Source organism: Anomaloglossus baeobatrachus, chromosome 7, assembly GCF_048569485.1.
Source record: "Anomaloglossus baeobatrachus isolate aAnoBae1 chromosome 7, aAnoBae1.hap1, whole genome shotgun sequence".
Lineage (NCBI taxonomy): Eukaryota > Metazoa > Chordata > Amphibia > Anura > Aromobatidae > Anomaloglossus > Anomaloglossus baeobatrachus.
In genome coordinates, this window is record NC_134359.1 from 89,063,442 (window position 1) to 89,089,125 (window position 25,684).

At 49.7% G+C, this 25,684-nt stretch overlaps 1 protein-coding gene across 5 annotated transcripts in view; it reads left to right on the forward strand.

Annotated features, from left to right (window-relative positions):
* Positions 1-25,684, forward strand: part of PCNT (pericentrin) — a 432,670-nt gene that overhangs the window by 281,086 nt on the left and 125,900 nt on the right. For all 5 annotated transcript variants that reach the window (XM_075317440.1, XM_075317436.1, XM_075317438.1 and 2 more), the window contains 6 exons: positions 3,005-3,174; positions 8,248-8,462; positions 8,572-8,734; positions 9,163-9,384; positions 13,053-13,282; positions 13,786-13,899. In XM_075317440.1, coding sequence (XP_075173555.1) covers positions 3,005-3,174; positions 8,248-8,462; positions 8,572-8,734; positions 9,163-9,384; positions 13,053-13,282; positions 13,786-13,899 — 1,114 coding nt within the window. The remainder of the gene's footprint in view (positions 1-3,004; positions 3,175-8,247; positions 8,463-8,571; positions 8,735-9,162; positions 9,385-13,052; positions 13,283-13,785; positions 13,900-25,684) is intronic.

Here is a 25,684-nt window from a genome sequence, read left to right on the forward strand (position 1 = left end):
TTTCGAAAAAGCAGGTCAGGGCCTTTCTAGGAATCGTAGGGGAACTATAGAAGATTTATTCCCAACTTTGCCGTGGTAGCTGCACCTCTGACTGACCTCCTTAAGGGGACGAAATCCGCTATGGCCAAGTGGACCTCAGAGGCGGAAACGGCATTCCAGGAATTGAAAGTAGTTTTTGTGTAAACAACCGGTCCTAGTGGCACCCGACTTCAAGAGGGAGTTCGTGGTCCAGACGGATGCCTCAGAAGTTGGATTGGGAGCGGTCCTGTCTCAAGAATTACACGGAGAAGAACATCCCATTCTTTACCGGAGTAGAAAACTGTCGCCTTGTGAGAAGAATTATTCTATCGTAGAAAAATGTTTAGCCATAAAGTGGGCGGTGGACACCTTACGATACTACCTGCTGGGTAGGCAGTTTCGGCTGATCTCGGATTATGCCCCGCTCAGGTGGATGAGGGAGAAAAAGGGTAGGAATGCTAGAGTTACTCGTTGGTTTCTAGCCCTGCAGGATTATAGCTTCCATGTTGAACATAGAGCTGGGCGGCTGCATGGTAATGCTGATGCCCTATCGAGACTCCCTTGTCTAGTGGTAGAAGGTGCCAAGCCCCACGGCTTTGGGCAGAGGGGGGAGGTGTGTAACAGGGTTACTGGTCCTATAGTCGATGGGAGGTATGTGTCGCAGAGATGGTTATCCTCTGTAATGTAAGCCCGGGAGTAAGCTCAAGTACATGTAGTGCTGGGAGAATATTAGGAGAATATTAGGGCCGGGTTTTACGAGCAGCCGGAGAGATGGGTGGGTCTGGCTGCTCACATACCTCCACTTCTGGGTCTGGTTGTGGATATAAAAGGAGACCAGGAGTCTCATAGGGTGTCTGTGTTTGGGGATTGCTGGACTCAGAGAGGAGCTCTGTGTGAAAGTGGACTGTTTATGCCGAGCGGGCACGCCCGCAGTGACACGGACTTATTGGGGTTTTTTTTGTTGTTGTTGTTTTATACCTTTGTGGCCGAAAAGGCTTGCTTTATGTTTCTGCTGAAGCAGGTTATGAGACTTTTAAAATAAACCTGCTGGACTTTTCTAATGAAACCGTTCCTGTCCTTACCTCAACACGCAGCCAAGTGAGAAGCCTTGTTACATTAGGTTGAAAAAAGACCTAGGCCCATCTAGTTCAACCTTCCTCCACCAGTTCTATATTAAGTCATTTATAATCTACAATGTTGTGTGTAGTGAGGAAATCATCCAGCCCTGATATAAAAGCTGTTACAGTATCTGCCATCACTACCTCTTGCGGTAGAGCATTCATGAACAGGCAGGCACAGACATATATTTGTCTTCTCCTCTCTTTTAATCTAATGGTATTTTCACCAGGGAGCTTCTCCCTATTTTCTAACCTTTTTCTTGTATACAGTATTGTTCTTGGAGAACTGGACACTTGCAAATGACCTGCTGTTCAAGCATGAATCTCGGCAAGTGTAGGGGTCATAACTAGGGGTGATGGAATACTTAGATTATTTGGCTTCGCAAATATTTTCCGAATACCTCGCCGCTAATCGACTATTCGTGAATATTCAATGCGCAATGTAAGTCTATGGGAAACCCGAATAACAACTATTCGGAACTATTCGGGCTTCCCATAGACTTACATTACATGGCGAGATATCCGGAAAATATTCGCGAAGCCGAATAATCGAAGTATTCGATCATCCCTAGTCGTAACATAATCAGCACCATCAACCTCCAAAACTAAAGTAAAAGGTTCTGGATGTTGCAGAATAAATCCACCACAAGCTCCCCCCCCCCCCCTTTTTCACCCTTTTTTTCCACCCTTTTTTTTCCCACCCTTTTTTTTTTTCCACCCTTTAGCAAAATTATTCAAGCTGTTGTCAATTGCGATTACAATCCAGAGCTCGTGATTTGTTGTTTTATATTTCTCTTTTTCTTCTTCTTCTTCTTTTTTTTTTTTTTTTTTTTTCTTTATAAGCTACATCGTGTTGATTTGATTGTGGACAACATTTAATAAATGAGGAGATATAGAGATATATATATATATATATAGATATCGATATATATCTCTATGTAAAAAAAAAATCTCGAATTACACATACTGTATGCTTGTGCATATGGAATGAAATATGTCAAAGAATACAGAATTAAGGGTTGACCTGTTCAGTCTGATGCTTGCCATTCAGCAGCTTCAAAATTAGGTCTGAGGAGTGAGCAGTCAATCAAATTTGGCTTTCCATGTGACTGTCCACATTTCTCAGACTATTTTGTATAAAAATTAAGGGAGTGTTACACTACTCAGCATTAGTGGCCACATCGCTGTAAAACTGATAGAGAAGGCTTTTGTCAAACACCTTGTGTAGTACATTCTGCCTCTGAGCGGCACTATTGCGGTCCGCTCATCCCCCATCATGTGACCCCCTGGACTCCATAACCTCTGCGATCCGGGGATGTCACATCAACTTCCAGTTGACCTGACGTCAGAGTAGGGTCCTAGTCTCCCTGAGTGACTGGGCTGTGCGTGGCGTTTTACCATTCATCACAGCCCATCACTTTGTGCCACAAGCAGGAGTGATGCTGGACTGTGACGCGCAATGAAACTCCGCCCACAGCTCAGTCATTCAGGAAGACAGGGGCCGGCATCTGTCATATCAGATCAACTGTACTTGTACCTGACATTACCGGATCTCAGAGGTGACTGAGCCCGGGTGTCACCTTCATGGGGATGAGTGGACCGTAATTGCACCACTCAGAGGCTGAATGTACTACACAAGGTATTTGAGAGAAGCCTTCCCTATCACTTTTACGGCGATGTGACCACTAATGCTGAGTAGTGGACCACCCCTTTAAACTCCCCATTACCACCGCTTTCACAGATGCACCTCTGACCGTCTATTTTTAAAGATGACGTTTCTCGCGGACTCCTATTCTGAAGTCTTAAAACCTATTAATTACGTTTATCAATGTAATCGGTGAACCATTTAAATTTTGTATACCTACTAGGAGGAAGTTGCAAGATACCTGCCAGCGTCTTCTGAAGATTTTTGCAGATGTTCTTAAAAGCACTCTGGTCACTGAGGATCTAATTAGCAAAAAGATTGGTCTCTGCTTGGACAACAGCTCGTCTCAAACTGATGACGAGAGAACTATGGACAACTTGGCAAAATCATTAGGTATCCTTCTCATTGTGCATATGTTCACTAAAATTGCAATATACCCTGGCATATCTTAAGGGTTTGAAAGAGAAACTCCAGCTCTGGATGACATACAGCTTTCATTACTTTTCTACCTTAATTGGAGAGGGGAATTCAGTTTGTATAATGTCCAGCTCATTTACTAGTCCATACTTAACGGGAATCTGTCACCAGGTTTTTGCTCTGTAATCTGAGAGCAGCATAATGTAGGGACTGAGACCCTGATTCCAGTAATTTCACTTGCTGAGCTACATGCGCTCATGTTGATACAATCATTGTTTTCTCTTCTGCAGACCTAGCAGTGCTAAGAATACCGAGCCCTGTATAACACTAATTAGCAGCTTTCTGTGTACTCTGTATATTGACGGTAAGATGCTAATTAGTGGTGGGGTGTGGTTGGAACAGGGGGCACAAGACACCTAGTCATGTAGTGATCTTTTGTTGATAAAATAGTTTTCTCTGACGCCTCATTGGGGGACACAGGACCATGGGTGCTATGCTGCCTATCCATAGGAGGACACTAAGTAGATGCAAAAAGCATTAGCTCCTCCTCTGCAGTATACACCCCCTGCCCGGGCCAGGCAACCTCAGTTTTAGCTTTAGTGTCTGTAGGAGGCACATCCTTTCAAGGTTTTATTTTTTGAGGGCGACGGTTTCCCTTAGGGACCGATCTCCCAATACCATCAACGGGCGGGAACGCGGAGTGTTGCCTCCGCGTACCCCCTCCTGCGACGCTGGATCCTGGGCTGCCTTTTACTGGATGACGGGTCCCACGGACACCGATTTTCCAGAGCCCAGGGCAGAGGCACAATTCCTCAGCCCCTCTTTGCAGGCTCTGAGTTGATACATTGCACCTGTGTGGCCGGACACAGCAGGCTGACTCTATTCCACTGCCTGGACTGAGGCAGTGTTAAGGTGAGATCCCCCCCCTGACTGGTTTGCCAGACAAAGGGAGAAAGACAGTGCAGGGAAGGCTCCCAGGACTGCTGAATTTACAGTCTTTATTCCCACCATAGCTGCGTGCTGGCTGGAGGAGGGGAAAGTCCCCTGCTGATTGCAGGGACTCCTGCAGAGATAATCTACTGGTAGCTGTGTGCTGACTGGAGGGAGGGGGAGAAAAGCTTCACAGAAGCTCCCTTCCTGCCGTTTTTTTTTTTTACTGCCGACAGCAGGGGGTCACACTGACTTCTTCTTGGCGCTCTTTTAGCGATAGGCTATTTAATCTTGGCAGCACTTGCCTGGGCCTGTCCCGCCCACAGCTGTGATTCAGTCACAGGTACGGGAATGAAAAGCACCAGGTAAGTGCTGCCTCAAGCAGTTCTGCATTATAGGTGTGAGGCCATATTGCACCCCAAATAAAATATAATATTTAGTGTAGGACTGCCCTATGGGATTTGCCGTGACGTTGGCGGGGTGGCTCACAATATTGCAATGTTTTGCTAGAAATCTCCATTTATCAATACAGTATAGAAATTGTGCTGGCTCCTTCTTTTTGAAAAGTTTTTTTTATTCCAACCTCTGTGGTCCCCAAAAAGGATGGGTTAGTTCAACCCATCCTGGACCTCAAACACCTGAACAAACATGTGCACGTACGGAGATTCATAATGGAGTCCCTAAGGTCCATTATTGCATCCATGGTCGGAGGGGAATTCCTTGCTTCCATAGATATCAAGGACACGTACCTGCACATACCCATCGCTCCAGATCCCCAAAAGTTCCTCCGCTTCGCAGTTCAGGACTCCCATTTTCAATTTGTAGCCCTACCCTTCGGCCTTGCCACCGCACCAAGGGTCTTCACCAAAGTCATGGCGGCCGCCATGAGCGTCCTTCACGCCAGGGGAGTAGTCGTTCTCCCTTACTTGGACGACCTCCTCATCAAGGCCCCCTCCTTCCGCGACTGCTCAACCAGCGTACAGATCACCGTGGACACCATATCCCGCTTAGGGTGGTTACTGAATCTAGACAAATCATCCACGGTCCCAGCACGATCCATCACCTTCCTGGGCATGTCCCTGGTCACCCATCGGGGCTTGATCCATCTCCCTCAGGACAAGGTGATCGCTCTTCGACAAGCAGTACGCTGCCTTCTACGTCCTCCGTCTCGCGCCATTCGATTCAGCATGAAGGTGCTCGGCAGGACTGTAGCGGCTATGGAAGCAGTACCCTTTGCTCAACTGCACCTCCGCCCACTGCAGCTAGCCCTTCTAGCTGCCTGGGACAAGAGCCCCTTCTCCCTGGACAGACATCTTCACCTGACGCCTTCAGTCAGGTATGCACTCCGCTGGTGGCTTCGGTCCTCATCCCTATCAAAGGGGAGATCTTTTCTCCCAGTGAACTGGCTGGTCCTGACCACGGACGCCAGCCTCCTAGGCTGGGGTGCAGTGTACCGGCACCACACTGCTCAAGGACGTTGGACGCCCCAGGAGTTTCCCCTACCCATATACATCCTGGAAATCCGCGCGATCTTCTTCGCGCGTTCTGCCCTCTGCTAGCAGGTCATCAGATTCGAGTTAATCGTACAATGCGACAGCTGTAGCCTATATCAATCCGCAGGGGGGCACCCGCAGGAAAGCGGCTTATCTCGAGGCCCACAAGATCCTCAGCTGGGCCGAATCGACGGGATCAGTGATATCAGCGGTACACATACCGGGGGTAGAGAACTGGGCAGCAGACTTTCTGAGTCGCCAAGGCCTGGCCGCCGGAGAATGGTCTCTCCACCCAGAAGTGTTTCTACACATGTGCACTCGCTGGGGCACACCAGACGTGGATCTAATGGCCTCAAGGTTGAATGCAAAGGTACCCGCGTTCATAGCCAGGTCACGCGACCCGCAGTCCATCGGCGCGGATGCTCTAGTCTGCTCCTGGCACCACTTCCGCCTGCCTTACATATTTCCACCTCTACCCCTGGTGATCAGGAAGATCAAGGCAGAGGGATTCCCAGTGATACTGATAGCACCGGACTGGCCCAGGTACGCCGAATTAGTACAAATGCTCAGACGCACCGTGGCGCCCTCCAGACATCCCAGACTTGCTGACCCAAGGGCCCATTTCCCATCAGAACTCCAGAGCCCTGAAGCTGACGGCATGGCCATTGAGACCTGGGTATTAACAAGAGCGGGATTCTCCCCCACGGTTATTTCCACCATGATCAGCGCCCGAATGTCTGCTTCATCCCGCATTTACCACTGTACGTGGAAAATCTTCCTTTCATGGTGCAGGGAAACTAATGTCCAGCCTCTGCCTCTGGCCATCCCCAGAATTCTCGACTTTCTACAGTCTGGCTTGCAAGCGGGGTTGGCGCTCAGTTCCCTTAAAGGGCAGGTTTCAACGCTCTCAATCTTCTACCAATGCCGCCTGGCTCAAAAACCGCAAGTGAAGACCTTCCTCCAGGGCGTTTGCCCATCTAGTTCCCCTGTAAAACCGCCGCTGGACCCATGGGACCTAAATCTCTTTCTGGACTGTCTCCAGAGGTCTCCCTTTGAACCTCTCAAGGAATCCTCCCTTGCTCTTCTGTCCTGGAAGGTAACATTCCTGGTGGCAATTACGTCCATCAGACGGGTTTCGGAGGTAGCAGCACTCTCTTGCCGCGAGCCTTTTCAGATCTTTCACCAGGACAAGGTGGTTCTCTGCCCCCTTCCGGATTTTCTTCCAAAGGTTCCTACCCAGTTTCATTTGAACGAGGACATTGTTCTGCCTTCCTTTTGTCCACACCCAGTTCATAGGGTGGAAAGGTCTCTGCATTCGTTAGACCTCTCACATATTACATATCCAGGACAGCCCCCTTTAGGAAAACTGACTCCTTGTTCGTCATTCCTGAGGGGCCTAAGAAGGGACAGGCAGCTTCAAAGGTGACTCTGGCTCGCTGGATTCGCTCTGCGATCCAGGAAGTCTACCGCTTGCAACTCAAGCCCATTCCTAGTGGGCTGCGGGCTCATTCCACCCGAGCAGTTGGCGCTTCGTGGGCCATTCGGCATCAGGCTTCAGTGGAACAGGTGTGTAAGGCTGCGACCTGGTCTAGCCTACATACGTTTTCAAAGCATTACAGAGTCCATACCCAGGTTTCAGCTGAGGCAAATCTGGGTAGGAAAATTCTGCAAACTGCAGTAGAGCAGTAGGCTCTCCAGGCTGTCTGGGACTGGTTCCTAGTCCTTGGGTTGTGTTGTCTTCTTTTATGTTTCCCACCCATGGACTGCTTTAGGACGTCCCATGGTCCTGTGTCCCCCAATGAGTCGTCAGAGAAAAACGGATTTTTGTACTCACCGTAAAATCGTTTTCTTAGCCATCATTGGGGGACACAGCACCCACCCTGTTGCCCTGTTGGGCCTTGGTTCTCTCAGTACCTTATTTGGTTATGACTCTTCTTTTCTCATGTTCCTCCGTTGAGATAAGCTTCTACTATTTTTTTTTTTTTTTTTCTCCTACTGCTTGTGTACTAAAACTGAGGTTGCCTGGCCCGGCCAGGGGGTGTATACTGCAGAGGAGGAGCTATGCTTTTGCATCTACTTAGTGTCCTCCTATGGATAGGCAGCATAACACCCATGGTCCTGTGTCCCCCAATGATGGCTAAGAGAAAACTGTTCTACAGTGAGTACACAAAAATCCGTTTTTATCAAAACCATAAAACACAGCATATTTAAGTGACACATCACTGGATTCGGACTCTCAACCCCTACACCATGCTGCTTTCAGGTTACTTGGAAAAACCTGCTGACAGATTCACTTACAAAATTAAGTTCTCCCAAAGCCACTATCTATAAACTCAATAAGAGCATTTTGCTGCCCAGGGGGTTCCTCCTGAACCGGGCCAGCTCTTTAATACTACAGCCATATGGTGGTGTAAGGAAGATATATTGTTTCTCGTATTCAGAGATTTGTCTAAAAATGTGTTGTGGCCAAAGTTTTTTTTGTTACTTTTCCAGCAGGTGCCATATTAAATCTTCACTTTCCATTGTTCTTACAAGACAGTTGATAAATGTGCTATATCCTACAAGACGACCAAATGCTTCTGCTAATGAGAAACAAAAATACTATGTGAAATCTTGCGTGTTCTAGATAAATATCGCCTGAGCCCAGATTGTGATACGATGACGGAGCACAGTCTGATGTCTTCTGATGAGGGCTACGATCTGTCTGAGTATCTGTGTGACAACGTGCTCGGTAGTTTGGAGTTCGGTCTGGAGAACGAGGAGAAGATCGTTCGCATGGGCCATCGTTTACGTGCTGCCGTTGAGAGACTTCTGGACATGGTTACTAATTCCACCCTTCAGGTATGAAATCCTTGCTTTACGAATGTAATGTTCAAGTTGTATATTTGTATAAGGCTTAATATAGAGCATAGTTTCCAGTGTGTTATGTCACCATTGAAATATACTACAGGTAGAACAGACCCGCGAAATGCAGAAATGTTTTGAGGACGAATTTAAAAGCCGGAACCAAGATATGGCCCATGTGGTGATTCAGAATCAGGACCTACTGAAGCAGTTGGCGAAGGAGGCGGAGGAAAAGAACCAACTGCAGTTGGAGCTGCATAAATCCCGGGGTATGAAGTCAGGCTAGCGGCCGGGCATATGCATTGGCTGACTGTTGGACAATAACGTTTTCCCCCATACACAGGATTGTTCGGCTTTGCTGAGCGTTGCCTTGTTCTCTGAGAAGGAGCTACCAGACTCATGGTGGTGATTTATCTCTCAGAGAACAAAAGAATCATTGGCTGAAATTCATCAGAGTAGATCTTCCGCTCCCCCAAGATAATCTATCAGGGAGAGCCGAGAGATCTTCATACACATTTGACAAATCAGCGGGATTGGTTGAAAGTCTTTTTGGCGGACTTTTTCTTTCTGCACATGGGGTATTTAGGTAACTAATGTAATAAAACTGAGTGCTGACAGTGTCGTGCTATTTTCTTGGACAATTTTCCATAATTTCCTAATGAAAAAGAGATGACACGATTCTTATTGTATGACACAGGACTCATTGACGGGTTTGCCCTTGAAAAAGCTACATTAGAGGAGGCTCTAGTGTCAAAGGAGAGTTCCGAGCACAGTCTCATTGTAGAACTGGAAAAGTCACGTGAGCAGGTGAAGATCCTGACACACGAACCCTCCGTATTCGAACCCTCCGTATTCGGAAAGGAAAAGGAAGTGTTGCAGAGACTGCAGGAGGTCCTGTCTGGCAGCGACATTGAAGCTGGTGAGAGCTTTATTATATAAAGTATATGGGATTGAAAGAAACATTAGCAATTGCTCTTAATTATCTGGAATCTGGCCAACTTGTGAAGGACGTATTTAGACTATGTGCCCACGCTGCGGAAAATGCGCGGAATTTGCCGCGGATTTCTCGCAGAAAAGCCGCGGATTTCCCGAAAATATGCAGCTCAGGCACTTCCCAGCCATTTTCTATGGCATTTTGGAAATGCTGTGCCCACGCTGCGGATTTTTCCGCAGCGGATTTTGATCCGGGAAAATCTGCAACATGTCAATTATTGTTGCGGATTTTCATCCGGATTTTGGCTTTAAAATTGGGGAAAAAAAAAATAAAAAATCCGCAGCAAATCCGCACTTTTGAAAAGGTGCGGATTTTGTGGGAAAGCTGCGGATTTTGATGCAGAAAAATCCGCAGCTACATTCTCCCGTGGACACATAGCCTTAGTGTTCAAACAAAATAATTATATATATGTGTGTGGATAAGATGCTGCAAAGTTCGACTGTCTCACTCCAAACATTAGAGGGAGGGGTGTTCTAAGCTGATGACACAGTTGGACATCTTCTGAATTCGAAGGGGGATAAGCATGATATGTCTTTATCTGCTGCATGAAGTTTCCTTGGCCGAGAACTGCATCTATGGTCCTTCTTTTTTAGAAGAGGTTGAAACCCCAGTCTGATTTGGTATCTTTGCTTTCTGCTGCATAATAACTAACTTATGATTCAGGGACCGAGGAGGATCAAAAAATGCGGAAACCCAAAAGGTAACAGAGTGGCTGGAACCTTAACGGACTGCAGACCTAATCCTGACACACAACTAGAAGTAGCCGTGGGACGAGCCTACGATGACCCTAGTCGTCTCGACAGCCGGAGAACTAAATATTCTTACAGATAGATACCGTGTTTCCCCGAAAGTAGGACCCCCCCCGAAAGTAAGGCAGGGTGGGGGTTTCGGGGGGGTCCGCCAATGTAGGGCACCCCCCGATTGTAAGGCAGGGTAGCGGGGGGGCCGGGGAATGTAAGGCCGCCTATGGGTGGTGGTCGCGGCGTAATGTAAGGCCGCATATGGGTGGGGGTCCCTGGGGAAAGTACAGGAACTTACTGCTGCCGCTGTTCCCTCGCTCCATCCAGGCCTTCTCCAGTCTCGTGCCACCCGTGGTCCGCCTCCGGTGAATGGCCCCCGCAAGGCTCCCTGCTGGCCATCAGCTCGAGCTGTGATTGGCCAGTCAGCCGGCTCGCAGCTGATTGGCCCTCAGCTCGAGCTGCGATTGGCCAGTCAGCCGGCTCGCAGCTGATTGGCCGAAATCAGCCGCGACGTCACCGCCTGCAGGCTCGCTCCGATTTCGGTAAGTTCCGAAACTCTGTGTGTGTGTGTGTACGGGTGCCGTATGGGGCTGTATGTGTCAGTGTGTGTGTGTGTGTGTACGGTACCGGTACGATATGTGTGTGGGTGCCGTGGGGGGCAGAACCACTGTATGGGGAGGCTGCAGGGGGGAGGATGGGGTGGATGCCGGATCTCAAACAATGGGGAGGCTGCAGGGGGGAGGATGGGGTGGATGCCGGATCTCAAACAATGGGGAGGCTGCAGGGGGGAGGATGGGGTGGATGCCGGATCTCAAACAATGGGGAGGCTGCAGGGGGGAGGATGGGGTGGATGCCGGATCTGAAACAATGGGGAGGCTGCAGGGGGGAGGAAGGGGTGGATGCCGGATCTCAAACAATGGGGAGGCTGCAGGGGGGAGGAAGGGGTGGATGCCGGATCTCAAACAATGGGGAGGCTGCAGGGGGGGAGGAAGGGGTGGATGCCGGATCTCAAACAATGGGGAGGCTGCAGGGGGGAGGATTGTCATTTTTTTTTCCAATGTAAGGCCTCCCCCGAAAGTAAGGCAGGGTGGGACTTTTGGGGGTAAAATTAATGTAAGACAGGGCCTTACTTTCGGGGAAACACGGTATAAGAAAGCTAATCTGCCTCAGAGCAATCCCCAAAGATATAGATAGCCGCCCCACAAGTAAAGACTACAGTGATATAGGAAAAGACAATGCAAAGCTAGAAAAAACAGATTCAGCAAAGGTGAGGCCCAATCTATCTTTATAGGAAAGGATAGGAAGGAGCACTATCTTCAGCCGCAAAAAACCCTAATACCAGCACGACTGAAATGGAAAAATCATGAGGCCACACGGCCTCTCCCCCACTAGATCTCACTCAGATGTTACTGGGATCCAAAAACACTAATATAGATGAGGGACTGAATTATGCTAAGCATGCAAAAGACATTGCAGATTCATGGAGCTAAGTAGATAAACACTCCCAGCAGGGAATGATCCCATTCCACCAAGAACTCCACACAGACAAAATAGGAATCAAGCATGGTATCAAAGCAGAAAAAACAACAAAGTGGAACCAATAAGCAGAAGCACAAGACAACTTATCTGAGAGTTGTTCTGGTAGTGAGCAGGGCTGATTTCAGAATGTCCTTAACACACAGGATATCAATTGAGCATCGGCAAGTAACAGGAGGAAACTGCTCAGTTATATAGTCCAATCAGAAATGCCTGATTGCCAGTCCTCCACAGGTGTGTGCCTTTCATTCCACAAATCAACTGCACCGCCAGCACTGACCACAAGAGGGAGCCCCAAACTGGAGAATGTATTCACAACAATAACATGCTGTGCTCAATCTTGCCATGGTGTGTGACATGAAACTGCTGTAAAGCTGAGCTTATTGAAGGCAGAGTTTGGCTGTTACCCTTCCAGTATTAAAATGGTTACTCTGAGGAGATGAAAGAGAATTCAAATGGCCATGCCCTCAAACTATTAAGATGAGATCCATAGTGCTGTTCCCTGCCCTCCCAGTGCCAGCAATTCATTGACGCTGGAGCTGCTCCCTCTTCCTTCTGGGACGTAACATCACACATCGGGGAGCATGGCTTCTCCATGATGTCGTTAACGGCAATTGTTGGTGTCGGGTCTCCCAAGGCTCATGAGACATTGCTGATTGTTCAGCTACATGAGCCACAACATTGCAAAAAAAGTGATCAAACGTTGTATAGTATCAACTGTGTGCAAAAAAATAAAGCTTTTACACAGCCCAAGGTCCCAAAAATTGAAAACGTTACTGGTCTCATAAAATGGTGACAAATGTAATTATTATTATTTTTTTTTTTTTTTTTTCTGTGTACTCGTACTGACCTGGGGATTTGTATTGCCAGGTCAATTTTACCATATATTGAACATTGTAAATCAAACAAATTGTAGCATTGAACATTTTTTGCAATTTCACAGCACTTGGAATTCTGTTTCTCGTTTTCCAGTACACTATGTGACAGAATGAATGTTGTCGTTAAAAAGTACAACTCGTCCCGCAAAAATAACCCAAACTCTTATATGGCTATATTGGCAGAAAAAAAAAAAAAAAAAAAAGTTATGGCTTTTGGAAGAATAGGAGGGAAAATGGAATATTACCCGGGAGAAGGGGCTAAGGCAAAAAAAATAAGATCTCCCATCTTTTCTCTTAGTTTAACAGATCTATGCATGAGGGGTGAGGTAGGATTGACATGCATATACAATCACATACAAAAAAATGCAATATGTAAAGTACAGTTGCAAAACTTTAATTTGCAGACTTGATTACACAGAGAATTTTTTTTTTCTTCTAGAGCTACTGCAAGAAACCGAACGATTGTTGAAAGAAGAGCTGGAGTTGCACTGTCAAGCAAAGCAGGACCGCTCAAACCTGATTTCCCAGATGAAAATGTTGGAAATGGAACTGGAAGAACAGTTGACTCGTAACCAGGAGCTGATGACAAAAACCAGTGTAATGACTGACCTACAACAGCAAATCCAGTCTCTGGAGAAACAACTGAAGAGTCAGAGGCAGTTCATGGATGTAAGTGATACACATACCCCCACAATCCTTATGTCCTCAGATAATGTCATGCGGCTAATTCAGACCCATAGATTGCTGGAAAATACCATTTACCGACTTAAAGGAAATCTTTCAGCAATTTTTTTGCTCCCTCCTGTGAGAGCAACATTATGTAGGCAAAGAGACACTGAATCCAACGATGTGTCACTTAGATTAACCACAACAGGCTTTGTATGTACAATGTCTATAGACAGTGAGCTGCTAATTACAGAAGGGGGCATGGTCGAACAGGGGCTCACATGATGCTGTAGTTCAAGCATTGATAAGCTCTTGGTGCTAAAACAATCATTGCAGGTTAACAGCACAGAGCTTGATAAGAGACACATCACTGAAATCTGAGTTTTTATCCCCTACGGCATGCGGTCTTCAGATTACATAGCAAAACCTGCTGACCTATTCCCATCGATAATGGCACATTTCTGCTTTAGCTGCAAATCTGATGTTTATACTTTGCATCTTTTCAGGAGCAAGCTATAGAGCGAGAACACGAGAGAGATGAGTTCCAGCAAGAGATTCAGAATCTGGAGGAGCAGCTGAAGCAGGCAGTGAAAAGCCACGGAGACTCAAAGGCTTATGGCGTGAGTGTTAGAGTATAAATAAAGGATCAGAAAACGCTTTGAAGGGTTATTCCAACCTTCATAGATAGATAGTGCTTGTTAATAGAAGCTATTTTTTTACATTTCACGGATTATGAAAATTTGCAGCTGTTCTTTATAACTTTATAGCTCGTTGCCCTGGAGATCGACCACTGCTGCTAGACAGCAGAACATTTGCAGTGCTTACAAGCTCTTTGATATTTAGCACAGCATTTACAAGTTCTTTGCAACATCGGAAGCTCTTGCCTCCTAATCCCAGCCATGTTTAACCCCTTCACGACCGCGGGCAGTAAAATTACGTCCTATTTTAACGTGACTTAACGACCAGGGACGTAATTTTACTGCCTAAACTTCATTTGATTGCCGTGGCCATAGCAACGGCTTTCAAATGATGTCCCCTGCTGTTTCTTACAGCAGGGGACCTTTGCTTGACCCCAGGGGGGGTGGCATCGCCACCCCCCATAGGCGATCGATGTGATTGGCTGTTCAAATCTGAACCGCCAACCACATCGTTCGCACTAATTTCGGCAAAAATAATGCCCGAATTAGTGCGAGACTGTGAGATCCAGCTATGAGATGCCGTAGCAGCTACAGCAGATCATAGGTGGATCTCAAACATGTCGCCCCCAGCCCCTGCAGCACTGATTGGAGCGATTGCGCGTCATAGCACGATCGCTCCAATCAGTGTGCAGTGGGGCGGTCTGATCTGCGGGTGGCCGCCCTCCCCAGGCCTGTCCTGGTCTGGGGACCGTCCCCCAACATGTCTGCAGCGTGGAGTGGCTGGTACTTTTTGGTACCACGCCACCGCTGCTGCCGCCGCAGACGCCACCTCTGCTGTCACCGCGCCTGCTCCAATGGTAAGTATTGCGCTCCCGTGAAGGCCCCTGCGCGCTCCCGTGAAGGCCCCTGCGCGCTCCCGTGAAGGCCCCTGCCCGTGCCCCCCCCGATCTGCCCCACTACGCCCCGATCTGCTCCCCACGCGATCTGCCTGCCTCCTCTGTCATCTCTATTCTGCTTCCAAGGTTCCTTCCTTCTGCCTTTGCTTCTCCGCCCCCTCTGCTCTCCCTCTAACCCCCCCATCTGCCCCCCCCCCGACGTCCTCTTACCTGCCTTCACGGGTCGTCCGAGGTCTTCACTGGCCCGATCACATCTGCCTCCATCGCTGGGTCCTTCTGCTGATCTGTCCAACGTCCTGCCTGCTGCTGGTGTAAAGCTGCCTTCTTGTCTTCTTCTTCTTCTGCCTTCTTGCCTTCTTCTCACTGCCTTCTTGATCCTCTTGATACTATGAGTATAACTTTTTTTTTTTTTTTCTTGTATCCTGTCCATTTTTACACTTCATCCGTCCGTGCGTCCCGCCAAGCGCTGATCAGGGATGCAGATAACGGATCTGCATCCGTGGTCAGTTTTTGGCGTGACTTTTTTCCGTATTCGACGCTTTTTGTATGGCATCCGTCTGTGCGTCCCGCCGAGCGCTGGTCATGGATGCACATAACGGATCAGCATCCCTGCTCAATTTTTGGCGTGACCTTTTTTTTTTTTCTGTATCCTCAACGCTTTTTGTATCTCATCCGACCGTGCGTCCTGCAGCGGCCGATCAGTGCACCGCGTCTGTGCGTTTGAAAAGTTAAATGACGCTCCTTCTCTTCTGAGCCCCGCCGTGCGCCCAAACAATTATTTTCCACCACATATGAGATATCTACGTACTCAGGAAAAATTGCACAATATGTTTTATGGTACATTTTTTCCTGGTACCGTTGTAAAAAAAAAAAAAGCTACCTGGTTGATACAAACATTTTGTGGTTAAAAAAAAAAAAATAATTTCTTCAGCGCTCTATTGGGAGACCCAGACGATTGGGGTATAGCTACTGCCTCCGGAGGCCACACAAAGCACTACACTAAAAAGTGCAAGGCCCCTCCCCTTCTGGCTATACCCCCCCGTGGTGTCACGGGTTCTCCAGTTTTCAAGCTTTGTGCGAAGGAGGGGAAGTCCGGCGAATCCTCATGTGGGTGGAGGACACAGCATCCACCATATCCGCAGTTCACATCCCGGGCGTAGAAAACTGGGAAGCAGACTTCCTCAGTCGCCAGGGTATGGACGCGGGGGAATGGTCCCTTCACCCGGACGTGTTTCAGGAAATCTGTTGCCGCTGGGGGGTGCCGGACGTCGACCTAAGGGGTCGTTGCCACCATGAGACAGGCTAGGAAGCCCACGTCTGCTAAGATCTACCACAGAACGTGGAAGATTTTCTTAATCTGGTGCTCTACTCAGGGAGTGTCTCCCTGGCCATTTGCATTGCCTACTTTTCTTTCCTTCCTACAATAGGAGTTAGAAAAGGGCTTGTCGCTCGACTCCCTCAAAGGGCAAGTCTCAGCACTATCCGTGTTTTTTCAGAAGCGTCTAGCACGTCTTTCTAAGGTGCGCACGTTCCCGCAGGGGGTTTGTCATATCGTACCCCCGTACAAGCGGCCGTTAGATCCATGGGATCTGAACAGGGTTCTAGTTGCTCTCCAGAAGCCGCCTTTCGAGCCTCTGAAGGAAGTTTCCTTTTCTCGCCTGTCACAGAAGGTGGCGTTTCTCGTTGCGATCGCATCGCTTCGGCGAGTGTCTGAGCTGGCAGCTCTGTCATCCAAGGCTCCCTTCCTGGTGTTTCACCAGGACAAGGTAGTGCTGCGCCCCATTCCGGAGTTTCTCCCTAAGGTCGTATCCTCGTTTCATCTTAATCAGGATATCTCCTTACCGTCCTTTTGCACTCATCCGGTTCACCGGTATGAGAATGATTTACGTTTGCTAGATCTGGTGAGAGCACTCAGAATCTACATTTCCCGCACGGCGACCATACGCCGTTCCGATGCACTTTTTTTGTCCTTGTCGCTGGTACGCGCAAGAGGTTGCAGGCTTCTAAAGCCACCCTGGCTCGATGGATCAAAGAACCAATTCTGGAAGCCTACCGTTCTGCAGGGCTTCCGGTTCTTTCAGGGCTGAAAGCCCATTCAACCAGAGCCGTGGGTGCGTCCTGGGCACTACGACACCAGGCTTCGGCTCAACAGGTGTGCCAGGCAGCTACCTGGTTGAGTCTGCACACTTTCACCAAACATTCTCAGGTGCATACCTATGCTTCGGCGGATGCCAGCTTAGGTAGAAGAGTCCTGCAGGCGGCAGTGATTTCCCCGTAGGGGAGGGCTGTTTTGCAGCTCTAACATGAGGTATTTATTTACCCACCCAGGGACAGCTTTTGGACGTCCCAATCGTCTGGGTCTCCCAATAGAGCGCTGAAGAAGAAGGGAATTTTGTTACTTACCGTAAATTCCTTTTCTTCTAGCTCTTATTGGGAGACCCAGCACCCGCCCTGTTGTCCTTCGGGATTTTTTTGTTGTTTGCGGGTACACATGTTGTTCATGTTGAACGGTTTTTCAGTTCTCCGATGTTACTCGGAGTTAATTTGTTTAAACCAGTTATTGGCTTTCCTCCTTCTTGCTTTGGCACTAAAACTGGAGAACCCGTGACACCACGGGGGGGTATAGCCAGAAGGGGAGGGGCCTTGCACTTTTTAGTGTAGTGCTTTGTGTGGCCTCCGGAGGCAGTAGCTATACCCCAATCGTCTGGGTCTCCCAATAAGAGCTAGAAGAAAAGGAATTTACGGTAAGTAACAAAATTCCCTTCTTTCACGGTTCAACGTTATCAACTTCTGTGGAGCCCCTGAGGGTACAAGGGGCTCACCAAACATCTAGATAAATTCCTTGAGGGGTCTAGTTTCCAAAATGGGGTCACTTGTGGGGGAGCTCCACTGTTTAGGCACCATAGGGGGTCTCCAAACGTGACATGGCGTCCGCTAATGATTCCAACCAATTTTGCTGTAAAATGGCGCTCCTTCTCTTCTGAGCCCCGCCATGCGCCCAAACAATTACTTTCCACCACATATGAGGTATCTGCGTACTCAGGAGAAATTGCAGAATACGTTTTATGGTGAATTTTTTTCCTGATACCGTTGTGGAAAAAAAAGCTACCTGGTTCAAGTGACAGTTTTGTGGTGAAAAAAAAAAATTGTATTCATGGCTCAACATTATCAACTTCTGTGGAGCCCCTTGGGGCTCGCTAAACATCTAGATAAACTCCTTGAGGGGTCTAGTTTCCAAAATGGGGTCACTTGTGGGGGAGCTCCACTGTTTAGGCACCATAGGGGGTCTCCAAAACGTGACATGGCGTCCGCTAATGATTCCAACCAATTTTGCTGTCAAATGGCGCTCCTTCTCTTCTGAGCCCCGCCATGCGCCCAAACAATTACTTTCCATCACATATGAGGTATCTGCGTACTCAGGAAAAAATGCACTATAAATTTTATGGTGAATTTTTTGCTGATACCCTTGTGAAAAAAAAGCTACCTAGTTAAAGCAACAGTTTTGTGGTAAAAAAATTTTTTTTTTTCTTTTCACAGCTCAACGTTCTAAACTTCTGTGAAGCCCCCAGGTGTTCAAAGTGCTCACCAAACATCTAGAAAAAATATTTGAGGGCTCTAGTTTCCAAAATGGGGTCACTTGTGGGGGAGCTCCATTGTTTAGGCACCTCAGGGGGTCTTCAAACCCGACATGGCGTCCGCTAATGAGTCAGCTAATTTTGCGTTCAAAAATTCAAATGGCGCGTCTTCCCTTCCGAGCTTCGCTGTGCGCCCAAACAATTGATTTTTACCACATATGGGGTATCAGCGTACTCAGGAGAAAATGCACAATAAATTGTATGGTGCACTTTCTCTTTTCTCCCTTGTGAAAATGAAAATTTCTTCATCGTTCCTTATGGGAGACCCAGACCATGGGTGTATAGCTTCTGCCTCTGGAGGACACACAAAGTACTACACTAAAAGTGTAGCTCCTCCCTCCGAGCATATACACCCCCTGGATGACAAATCCAACCAGTTCAATGCTTTGTGTTCAGGAGGTCACACACACACACACATGCATTCTTTGAATTTTGATTTTTGATTTCAAGGATTTGGAAGAAAAGCGGGTCCAATCTGGACTCCCGGCATGTCCCTTCTCACCCCACTGTGTCGGCGGTGCTGTTAAGGTTGATTTTACAAGGCTGGAGCCTTCACATGCCGCGCTCCTTCAATATCCCCTGTGGCTCTGGCTTGAAGTGGGAGCCATCACGGTTCTCACTGCTTTGCAGGAGACCGGTCTCCATCCGCAGCCCTTTCAGGATCCTGCCGGACGGAGCGCTCATTCCCCAGGGACCTGGCACCTGCGTCTCACAAGCTAAGTACTGAGACGTTATTACCACAGAAAGTGGTCTTTCCAGGGGTCCCTTGTACTTTATATATTGGGGAGAGTGTGTTATATGACTGTGTTAACATTTCCGGCCGGTTCTCCAGTTTTCACTGGAGAACCGCGCCGATGGTGCCTGCACGCTGGCCGCATGTTTAAATCTAGGCCCCGGCTTCGCCTGAGGCCTAGTTGCGATTTCACTGCCCCTACATTTCAGTCATGCAGAGGGACAGTGCGGCTCCGCCCAGCGGCTGTTCAGCACAGGGAACGGACACTCCTCACTGAGGAAAGATTCACTCCCCTGTATACCTCATTTGCCCTCCGGATCCCGCTCTCAGAGTAGGCCCCGCCCCCTCTCCTCGCTCCGGCGCCATTTTATCAGCGTTCTCAATGTCTGCATAACCACATTGTGACAAATGGGGGCCTGGGCTGGGGGATCTGGAGGGCACAGAGATGTCTCTATGTTAAACGGTCTGGCAAGCCACAACCTCCGGTTGTGCAGCTGCTTATATACTGTTTATATACTCTGCTGGGGGTCATTCTGGACAGAGCCCCCACTTCTGCAGCATGTCTCACATCAGAGCAAGGCTGCAAGGCTGTTCTTAATATGCACTGCATGTAGACTCGTACTGCCTGTACCGAGCACATAACCACATTGTGATGCTTGCTCTAACATAGTGGTCCCTCAGCCTGGAAGCTCATCAGTGGTCTCTCCGGCTGCTCCGGCTCCGGTGGCTGAACCCCCGGTTTGAGTATAATCCCTCTCTCCAGGGGACAGCTGTCCCGGACTCTGCTGAGCATGCATCAGCCCCCTTCTCAGGGCGCTTCTGCTGCTACGGCTTGCTCAGCAAAGCTCACAGAGGATTCTTCATCTGGTCTCAGACCCCGTCCTCCTAAAATGGAGACGCAGGTTCCCCTTTCCTTCCTCGTCCCGCGGCTCTGATTCACGAGCTGACTCGCAGGACGAGGAGGATGCCTTTACTAGGGGCTCGGACGCTACTTCATGTACCATTGATCTGTCCGAAGGTGACGCAGATGCTAATGATTTGATTGCGTCCATTATATTTGTACTGGACCTCAATCCGCCTGTATCAGGGGAGCATCCCCCTCTGGCAGAAAGGCATCAGTATACCTTAAGAGAACAAGGAGTGTGTTCCTTAACCACTCCAGTTTTTCAGCCCACTGTGACCAAGCCCAGAGCCCGTCCTGACAGACGCTTCCCAAAGCGTGGTTCTGATGACTGTTTAACCCCTTCCACCAGAGGTGGTCAAGGAGTGGGCTCATTCACCAAGGGTGGACCCTCCGGTGTCTAGACTTTCAGCCCGGACAGTTGTATCAGTGGCTGACGGCACCTCTCTAAGGATTCCACTGTCCGCCAGGTTGACCTTCTGGCCAAATCTAAATATGAGGCGGCAGGGGCCTCGTTCTCCCCATCTTTTGCAGCAGTGCGGGCTCTCAAAGCCATCTCTGCTTCTCTGGAGGAGATGCATTCCCTCACCAGGGACTCTATGCCCGAAATGGTTGCCTTAACTTCCAGGCTTTAGTCTTTTCATCCTATGCCATGTCTGCCATGCTGGAGACTGTCACCGCACTGCAGTGGCCTCGGCTACTTCCCTCGCTATCCGCAGGCTCCTGTGGCTTCGAGAGTGGAAGGCAGATGCTTCTTACGAAGTTCCTTGCTGGGCTCCCTTTTGCTGGGACCAGTCTATTCGGGAACAACTGGATGAAATTATTAAGGAAGCTTTTGGCAGGAAGAGTACTTCCATGCCACAAACCCCCAGGGTAGGAACCAGTCGAGGTTTCGTTCCTTTCGTTCCTCTAACTGGTCGTCCTCTAAGCCCTCTGCCTCGTCCACTAACTCAGCCAAGGTCCGTAAACCAACTGGCGCATGAAGCCGCGTCCTCAGAAGTCCGCAGGAGCTGCTGCCACCAAGGCAGCCTCCTCTTGATTATCTGGCCGCGCCAGCAACGGCCTTGGTCGGTGGCAGGCTCTCCCGCTTGGGTGACGTGTGGTTTCAACACGTCTTCGATCAGTGGGTGTGGGATACCATCCCCACGGCTACAGAATAGAATTCTATCCAGCCCGCCAAACAGATTTTTTCTGTCAACTCCCCCCTGCTCCAAGGCCGCCGCCTTCTCACAGGCTGTGGCATTCTTGCAGGCCAATGGAGTAATTGTACCAGTTCCCGACTGGGAACGGTTCTGAGATTTCTACTCAAATCTCTTCCTAGTCCCCGAAAAGGACTGTGCCTTCTGACCTGAATCTCAAGCTTCTAAACAAGCATGTTCAGGTGCGGCATTTTTGCATGGAGTCTCTGCGATCAGTCAATGACCCAAGGAGATTTCTTAGCATCCATCGACATCAGAGATGTCTATCTGCATGTGCCAATCGCAGTTTCACACCAGCGTTGGCTACGTTTTGTAATCGGAGAGGAACATTTCCAATTCGTGGCTCTCCCCTTCGGGTTAGCCACGGCCCCTCGTGTATTCACAAGGTCATGGCAGCAGTGGTTGCGGTTCTGCACCTCCAGGGGTTGGCAGTGATTCCTTACCGGGACGACCTTCTAGTCAAGGCTTCATCCAGTGCAGACTGTCAGCGGAGTGTCTCGCTCACTCTGAGCGGAGTGTCTCGCTCACTCTGAGCGGAGTGTCTCGCTCACTCTGAGCGGAGTGTCTCGCTCACTCTGAGCGGAGTGTCTCGCTCACTCTGAGCGGAGTGTCTCGCTCACTCTGAGCGGAGTGTCTCGCTCACTCTGAGCGGAGTGTCTCGCTCACTCTGAGCGGAGTGTCTCGCTCACTCTGAGCGGAGTGTCTCGCTCACTCTGAGCGGAGTGTCTCGCTCACTCTGAGCGGAGTGTCTCGCTCACTCTGAGCGGAGTGTCTCGCTCACTCTGAGCGGAGTGTCTCGCTCACTCTGAGCGGAGTGTCTCGCTCACTCTGAGCGGAGTGTCTCGCTCACTCTGAGCGGAGTGTCTCGCTCACTCTGAGCGGAGTGTCTCGCTCACTCTGAGCGGAGTGTCTCGCTCACTCTGAGCGGAGTGTCTCGCTCACTCTGAGCGGAGTGTCTCGCTCACTCTGAGCGGAGTGTCTCGCTCACTCTGAGCGGAGTGTCTCGCTCACTCTGAGCGGAGTGTCTCGCTCACTCTGAGCGGAGTGTCTCGCTCACTCTGAGCGGAGTGTCTCGCTCACTCTGAGCGGAGTGTCTCGCTCACTCTGAGCGGAGTGTCTCGCTCACTCTGAGCGGAGTGTCTCGCTCACTCTGAGCGGAGTGTCTCGCTCACTCTGAGCGGAGTGTCTCGCTCACTCTGAGCGGAGTGTCTCGCTCACTCTGAGCGGAGTGTCTCGCTCACTCTGAGCGGAGTGTCTCGCTCACTCTGAGCGGAGTGTCTCGCTCACTCTGAGCGGAGTGTCTCGCTCACTCTGAGCGGAGTGTCTCGCTCACTCTGAGCGGAGTGTCTCGCTCACTCTGAGCGGAGTGTCTCGCTCACTCTGAGCGGAGTGTCTCGCTCACCCTCGCCACAAGTCCACTCTGACCCCGACCCAGGAACTTACGTACCCAGGGATGCAATTCGAGACTCTGCTGGCACTTGTGAAGCTGCCCTTAGTCAAACAGCAGTCTCTTCATCTGGCGGTTCGCTCTCTGCTGAAGCTCCGCCGTCATTCCATCAGGCACCTCATGCAGGTGCTGGGTCAGATGGTGGCGTCAATGGAAGCGGTTCCCTTTGCCAGTTCCATCTGCGTCCCCTGCAGCTGGACATTCTCCGCTGTTGGGACAAGCGGCCCTCTTCCTTGCACAGGCTGGTGGCTCTGTCGCCACAGACTAGGAGCTCTCTTTAGTGGTGGCTTCGGCCCCTCTCTCTGTCCCAGGGACGCTCCTTTCTGGCCCCGTCCTGGGTGATCCTCACCACGGATGCCAGTCTATCCGGCTGGGGAGCAGTGTTTCTCCACCACCGAGCACAGGGCACTTGGACTCCGTCCGAATCAGACCTCTCGATCAATGTGCTGGAAATCGGAGCTGTGCTCCTAGCTCTCGTAGCTTTTCACCACCTGTCGGTGGGCAAGCACATTCGAGTACAGTCAGACAACGCGACAGCAGTTGCCTACATTAATCACCAGGGCGGGACTCGCAGCCGCCTAGCCCTGTTGGAAATTCAACGCATTCCGCAGTCCACATCCCAGGCGTAGAAAACTGGGAGGCAGATTATCTCAGCCGTCAAACCGTGGACAGCGGCGAGTGGGCCCTGCATCCGGCAGTGTTCTGGTCAATCTGCCGCAAGTGGGGCACTCCGGAAGTGGATCTAATGGCATCCCGGCACAACAACAAGGTCCCGGTTTACGTGGCTCGCTCCCACGATCCTCAGGCCTTGGCGGCGGACGCGCTGGTTCAGGATTGGTCCCAGTTCCGTCTGGCCTACGTGTTTTTCCCCTCTTGCCCAGAGTCCTGCGCAAGATCAGAATGGAAGGCCGTCGGGTCATACTCATCGCCCCACACTGGCCCAGGCGAGCTTGGTTCCCAGACCTGCTCCGTCTGTCCGTAGAGGTGCCGTGGCATCTCCCGGACTGCCCAGACCTTCTCTCACAAGGTCCGTTTTTCCGCCAGAATTCTGCGGCTCTCAGATTGACGGCGTGGCTCTTGGGTCCTGGATCCTTACGGCTTCAGGCATTCCTTCCGAGGTAATCTCCACTCAAGGGACAGGTCTCGGCTCTATCAGAGTTGTTCCAGCGGCGTATCGCCCGACTGGCCCAGGTGCGCACCTTCATGCGGGGCGCATCTCACATCATTCCGCCTTACCGGCGGCCTCTGGATCCCTGGGACCTTTAATCTGGTCCTCACGGCCTTACTGAAACCCCCCTTTGAGCCTCTTAGGGAGGTTTCGTTGTTTCGTCTTTCACAGAAAGTGGTCTTTCTGGTGGCCATAACTTCTCTCAGGAGAGTCTCTGATTTGACTGTGCTCTCTTCGGAGTCACCCTTTTTGTTTTTTTTCACCAAGACAAGGTGGTTCTCCGTCCGACTCCGGGTTTTCTACCTAAGGTGGTGTCTCCTTTCCACCTTAACCAGGACATTTCATTGTCTTCCCTTTGTTCGGCCCCTGTGCATCGCTTTGAGAAAGCGTTGCATGCTCTAGATTTGGTGCGGACGCTCTGGATCTGTGTCACGCACCGCTGTTCTTAGGCGGTGCACCTCTCTTTTTGTGCTGACCACAGGTCAGCGCAAGGGTCTCTCGGCTTCTAAACCGACCCTAGCTCGTTGGATTAGGTCGGCCATATCCGATGCCTACCAATGATCTCAGGTGCCTCCCCCGCCGGAGATTAAGGCGCACTCGACCAGAGCTGTCGGTGCCTCTCGGGCTTTCAGGCACCAGGATACGGCTCAGCAGGTCTGTCAGGCTGCCACTTGGTCTAGTCTGCACACCTTTTCGAAGCACTACCAAGTGCATGCTCATGCTTCGGCAGATGCGAGCTTGGGCAGACGCATCCTTCGGGCGGCTGTCGCCCATTTGTGAAGTTAGGTTTTGCCTACTTCTCAGTTCTGTTTATTTCCCACCCATGGACTGCTTTGAGACGTCCCATGGTCTGGGTCTCCCATAAGGAACGATGAAGAAAAAGAGAATTTTGTTACTTACCGTAAATTCTTTTTCTTATAGTTCCGACATGGGAGACCCAGCACCCTCCCTGTTGCCTGTTGGCAGTTTTCTTGTTCCGTGTGTTTTTCACCGGCTGTTGTTGTAGACGGAGGTTCAGGTTATTCCGGGTTTTACTCTATCTCTAATTATGGGTGGATGTCCTCCTTCAGCTTTTGCACTAAACTGGTTGGATTTGTCATCCAGGGGGTGTATATGCTCGGAGGGAGGAGCTACACTTTTAGTGTAGTACTTTGTGTGTCCTCCGGAGGCAGAAGCTATACACCCATGGTCTGGGTCTCCCATGTCGGAACTATAAGAAAAAGAATTTACGGTAAGTAAATAAAATTCTCTTTTTTATGGCTAAAGTAACATTTTTGTGTTTTTAAAAAGTAAAATTTTCATTTTTTCCTTCCACATTGCTTTGGTTCCTGTGAAGCACCTAAAGAGTTAATAAACTTTTTGGATGTGGTTTTGAGCAGAGTGAGGGGTGCAGTTTTTAGAATGGGGTCACTTTTGGGTATTTTCTGTCACCTCGGCCTCTCAAAGTCACTTCAAATGTGATGTGGTCCCTAAAAAAGATTATTTCTTTGTCGCTCTATTGGGAGACCTAGACAATTGGGTGTATAGCTACTGCCTCCGGAGGCCACACAAAGTATTACACTTAAAAGTGTAAGGCCCCTCCCCTTCTGCCTATACACCCCCCGTGGGATCACGGGCTCCTCAGTTTTCATGCTTTGTGCGAAGGAGGTCAGACATCCACGCATAGCTCCACTGTTTAGTCAGCAGCAGCTGCTGACTATGTCGGATGGAAGAAAAGAGGGCCCATACTAGGGCCCCCAGCATGCTCCCTTCTCACCCCACTCTTGTCGGCGGTGTTTGTTAAGGTTG